General features: G+C 38.7%; 1 protein-coding gene across 1 annotated transcript in view; it reads right to left on the reverse strand.

Moving 5' to 3' along the window:
• DOCK2 (dedicator of cytokinesis 2) overlaps positions 1–6,039 on the reverse strand; it is a 519,632-nt gene that overhangs the window by 48,944 nt on the left and 464,649 nt on the right. The window contains exons 46-47 of the mRNA XM_019534715.1: positions 3,831–3,915; positions 1,126–1,212 (exon numbers count right to left, since the gene is read on the reverse strand). Coding sequence (XP_019390260.1) covers positions 1,126–1,212; positions 3,831–3,915 — 172 coding nt within the window. The remainder of the gene's footprint in view (positions 1–1,125; positions 1,213–3,830; positions 3,916–6,039) is intronic.

Below are 6,039 nucleotides of genomic sequence, written 5' to 3' on the forward strand. Positions count from 1 at the left end.
TTCAAGAGTAAATTGGATGCTTATCTTGCTGGTATCCTATGACCCCAGCTGACTTCCTGCCCTTTGGGCAGGGGGCTGGACTCGATGATCTCCTGAGGTCCCTTCCAGCCCTAATGTCTATGAAATCTATGAAATCTAAACAAGCATCTAACACAGGTAAACAACAAGGCCAATGGACAGACACATACAGTGAGAAAGTGTGGGCATATACCACACTGTTCCATAACATGAGATAAGGTGGCACCAGCTCACAAAGCCCAAGAGTGGAGCCCTTGGGATTTCCAGTTTTGGGGGAACAGACCAAATTAGGAGAAGACCAGGAAAGCACAAATTAGAATGTGTGCATGTGATGGGCTTGCACAAAGAATATGCTGACAGGACAGAGCGTGGACAGTATGACAGCCACAGAAAAACCAATCAGTGATGCCCATGGATCAAGAGTCATCAGGAGGGAGAAACAGTACAAAAGCAGGGACTGTAGAGCAGAAAAGGGTCTCCAACGGGGTAACCCAAGGCACAGTGGAGAGAAGACATACCACCAGGCCTTCTCATCCACCCCACTGGGGGAGAGGGGTGGGCCTTGGTCTCCAACCTCCAGGCTGCTGACATCTGACATTCAAGAGAGAACCTCAGAGTGAAGCCTGCGTCCTGGCCAGTCGTTCCTTGACTCTGATGACAGCCCTAGCACTGGTAGATATATAGAATTGTTTGTAGTATTCTTATCTGTTATGTGCTAGAAAATGACTTGTATTATTCTTATCTGCTCCTCTACTATGGTTGGTCTGAGGGTTTGGGTCCATCCAGAACAAGGCCTCTGGGTCATAAATACATTGCCAACATGACCCTGAAAATATTTTGATAAACAAATAACTTTTTGTACTTGAGTAAAGGTGCACATCTGTCCGTGTCTATGTGAAGTCCAAAATTAAAATAATATATACAGGTGAAATTCAAAGGACTCAGAGTGATAGTCCTGAATGTGTCATTAAAAATAAAACAAGGTGAATACACTGGTAAAAACAATGTCTTGAATGATTTATCTCAAAATCAATCTGTATAGAAGCTCAATATTGTATTCATATGAACTAATTCATATACCGGAATACTTAGCATGTTTATACACACCTGTGACATTGAGACAACCTCAAACCAACGCAGAATTCCAGGAAGTTTGTAGGCTGTAAGAAATGATGTTCTTTCAATCCACATAGACTATTAGGAAAAAAAGAGAGAGGGAGGGAGAACAGTCAGAATTGAGACCTTAGTCTTCCAGACTAATTAAAATTTGATTAATATTATCCTATTAAAAGTAGGCAAAAATATGCACATTTTTTTCCACAAACAGATTCTGTAAAATGAATCTAGCATGGTAATTTGCATAAATTGTTTATTGATTTCAAAATAAAAACTCGGTATATGCAAACTAAGGAACAAAATAAATATTGAATCTTCTAACACCCATTCCCAACTCTGCCCTAACTGTGTATCTTTGTGGCTAAATCACTTATTCTGGCCTTCTCAGCACTGGACTGCATTTTCTTAAAATTTGTCACCAAAACTAACAAAAATTGTCACCAAAACTAACACTAGCAATAGTGTCATGGAAAGCAGCTAGCATTTTAGCCACATTTTGCTCTTAATGGAATTGGACAACAGAGTGGATTAAAATGCTAGCAGACCATGTACCCTATGCTCCTCTTGTTATTGCTAACAGTTGAGCTGAACTAGTTGTAGCCAGAGTGGGAATTTTACTAGGTAGAACTGCAAACACAGTTTAACTATTTCAATTCACATATGTCTACAGTACATACTAATATTTACCTTCCTGAAATGTCTGTTTTACAGGGATTAATCAGATATGGTTTGTCAAGTGGTTTCTAAGCATTATCTGTTACAAGCCTCTCCTTTCCACAAAAAGACCCTGTCTGAATGACTGACTTAGCACATTAAAGTTCAAAACAGAACAAATATTTGATTTTGTGCCACCTGAGGCCCCTAGCAGACATCACAGTTATGGTTTCATTATTGTGTTAACTGCACCATAAATTACAATATGCTACATGTTTAGACAATATATGATTCCATAAAATGGCAAACCAACCACAAAGATATTTCCCATATAATGTAGCACTCCTTTGTTACTGGTACATATGGCATGTGTTATGTTCCAAAGTGGGGCTGCCCAACAATGTCAAGAATCAACTATCAACTGATTTTTGGCATCAGCCCTGTACAGCTCCAGGTCTTAAACTGCACCCAAGACTGTTTGGGACTAGCGCAATCACCTTCTTGTCAGCACTGGCCTCAAATAGCCCCAGGTTAGAACCAGACCCAGAGCCGTGCATAGACAGTGCCAAAAATCAGCCATGTCAGGACCAGCCCTGCACAATCCCTGGGGACTAGGCTGGGGGCATCTCTGGTTCCTGGTTCCGCATGCCCAATCCTGATATTTCAGTCTCTAGATCTGGGGCAGAACCATTCTCTGTCTAATCTGCAATAGTGTGACTGTGTTCTGAGGAATTTTATGCCTCATCCCCAACACTGCTTATTTTGCCATGTACATCTGGTATGGCAGGAAGTGTAATTTTTGGTATGGGGCCTACAATTCCTCAGATCTCAACTGCACCATTATTTTAACATCTGCCAGGGGTCTGGCATTATTTCTAGATTTGGGAAAGTTATACAGATCCCAATCATAACTGGGCTTTCTCAAACATATTTTAACAACCCTTGCAGCAGCAGGACACTGTCTGCCATTGTTCCCCTGTTTTATCTGTGCCAGGTTACGGTGCTATTCCTTGTGCTTTTATGTCATGGTTGCCTGTGTAGGTTTCACTGTAGTTTAGACAAGGATTTCAATGGTATGCTTTGGATAGGCATAATCTTCCCACAGGCAGGGGGTTTGACTAGATTGCCTCTGGAAGTCCCTACTAGCCCTACTTCTCTGTGGCCTTCAGACGTCACTTCCAGCCTTATTTTTTTTGATGCTAGACCATCTTACTGATCGTATCACAGATAAAGTTTAAGTGCTTCATAAAAATTTGAAATAAGCTGTTCGGATAAGTCTGGAAAAAATGCTACTCCTACCAGTTTCCTAACTGTATTGGTTTAACATAAAGATTTAACTAGAAAATACAGACTAGAAAGCATAATTTTATGGCATAACCAATAAAACATTAGATATTTATATGGCAAAAGTATGAAAACTTACTTCATTGCTTACATGACACTATAAAATAATAATTTATAGTCACAAAGACCTCACAGTATATTAAAACTATGAAGATTATTTGTAGCTGTAGAATTAAACAGATGATATAGGTAAGAATAGTATATGCAAAACTCTAGCTCTGTTAACACTTTAAGTGACTGATGAAAACAGACAATCTACATTCTTTATAATACTGCTACCTTATAGACAGAACCATTACAAAGCACTGATGCCAACACAATTCATTGCTATTCATTTACATTTTGTCTCATTTAACATTGAAAAATTGTTGTAGGAGGACTTCATTGTTTGATGTGATTTTATTTAATGTTATTTGAACGTTTTACCTAAATATTCAGATAGTAATGTAAAATGTACAAATGAGAATACAAGGAAAAGTGTATGGTCATATTACAGAAATGGAGAGGCCTCCCCACCATTTTCATTTCATTTTTCTTTAAATTTTATGAAACAAAAATAGGTCTTGTTTCAGATCTGGAAACAAGGGCTTTCATAGCAAGAAGCTGGAAGTGACTATTGGAGTAGCTAGGTCCTAATTCATAACCACAGCACCTCTAACACATTTTAAAAGGCACTCCCATTCCAAAGAGTTACTTACAGCAAATTCATTTTCAGGGTCAACAGATCCTTTTCTGACTGGTCTTGAATAGTGAAATCGTTGCACATAGTTGGACTTATAGAAGCTGAAAGATTTATACAAGATTAATGTAAAACAAATTTAGGCATAACCAGATCTTACCATCAATGTAGACTTTTTCTTTTATTTCATTTGAATTTTTTAGTTAAAATTGAATTTATTATGCATGAGAAAGGTCTTCATTGACAGCTCAAGAGACAAATTCTTCACCCATACTAAGTTCCATCACAGACCTGATCCAGCTGAAGCCTGGAGGGGTCACCTTGTATATGCAAGCTTTCCAGAATATGCCTATCACATGTACTATTGACAGGGCATCAAGTGCTATTGGAATGTGCAATTTTTCAGCTGCTACCAATGCCAAATCAGTTTATCAATTTTCCATAAAAACTGCTTGCAATGCAGAAAAAATAACTAGTCATTAAACATCAAACCATAAACAGCCATTTCTTATAATGAAAACATGAATTTTGAAATCAACTTTGTAGAATTAGACTATCAAGACAGAGTGCATAATTTGCATCTATTGTGTATCAACTGAGCTAAGGAATAATTTTCAATCACTGTTATCTTGCAAGAAGAACATAAATATTCCCTCTAACCACCTTATTATTATTCTAGAGCACTGATTTTTGACTTGAAAGAAGAGAAAATGTGTATTCTTGGCCCTTAAATATTTTTCTCCTCATAGGAAGAGGAAATAATTTTTATTTATAGCAATTTCATTTAAAGCAAAGCCAAATAAAGATTCACTGTACAGAGTAAAATATTATTTCATAACTCCAGGTCCACAACACTTATATTCTCAGGCTGAAGGTCAAAAATAACCAAATAATATTTTGGCAGCCAAGTGATGTAACAAGCCAAGATAGCACCTGAGATGCACTCTGCAGCACAGCATGTGGGAGGAGGGAGTGAAAGAGACACGTGTTCCCTAGAACAGGGGCAGGAGGCACTTAGGTTCAGCAGAGGCATAGGTTCAGAGAGCAGGATAGGGACAGTAGCTGTATCTACTCTGGGCTTCAAAGGAGTCCCAGTGGAGCTGCTGCTGCCTTGCATGCTCTTTTGCTCTTAAAGCAACAGCAACCAAGCAGTTCCCAGCATAGCAGTGCTGCCAGAGTGGGGGTTAGGGGTGATCCCAGAGCCCTTCTTACCTTGGTGCCTAAGCCAGGCGCCCTTGTGCCCGCCCCTAATTACACTACTGTGGTGGATTATGGAAATGTATTAGTCTGACCACACTTGTTCATGGGAGCTTCTGATTCCCGAACCTGATAAACCAGTAAAATTAACTTCTTTGATAAGTGACACTGATTAAAGAGAGAAACTTCTATATCAAGGCAAATCTCTTTATATGGCCCCTTGGAGGACATATATTTTGATGTAGTTTAGAAGAAGTAATACATTAAAATCAAATAATGTAACTAAGAAATATAGTCATAATCAAGTACTCTTCTGAAAAATAAATCTTGCCTAATGTGTACAGAGAAAATACAACACAGTCTGGCTAGTTCTACAGTTGAGATGCATAACTACAAAGGAAAAATGAGTTCTCTGCACAGGGATTTCAATAATCTTTGTCAACCAAGTCATTTTGCACTCTAGTCAAAACAGGACCAGATTCACAGGATGTTTTATCTGTTACCAGTTTTAAAAGCAGGTTTTAATTGGGAAGGCATAGCTTAGATTTCAAAATCTATCCTTATTTTTCTATCATATTTATTGCATGAGACTCCTGGAATTGGTTGCAATTTCTATATTGATACTACAGAGAGAGCTGGAGACATTGAATTACAATAGCAGGACCCAGCTATGGAGATTGGAAAGGAGGAGCTACTTTCTAGGACTGAAGGCATTCTTCAGGAACAAAAGCCAGAAGTTCTGTAAGCTAGAGACAGGTTAGTAGGGAGATGGGGAGAAGGTGCGGGGGAAGTCAAGCCAGACTTGGAGTGAGAAGGATGATCTGGAGTAATAGGCACCTTGGGATCTGAACAGCAAAACCAGATGACAGCAGAGTTAAGAAAAGGATGAGTTTTAGGAAATATCCAGAAAATGGATACTGATAAATACACTAGGAAAATAAGGCAAAATAGGAGAGCATCTTATGGCTACTGAATGCTAATGAGTACCATGCATAGGCTAGTGAACTATAATTGTTAAGTGATGACAAAAG

This window comes from Crocodylus porosus, unplaced genomic scaffold (assembly GCF_001723895.1).
Source record: "Crocodylus porosus isolate Cpor-Errol unplaced genomic scaffold, CroPor_comp1, whole genome shotgun sequence".
Classification (NCBI taxonomy): Eukaryota; Metazoa; Chordata; order Crocodylia; family Crocodylidae; genus Crocodylus; species Crocodylus porosus.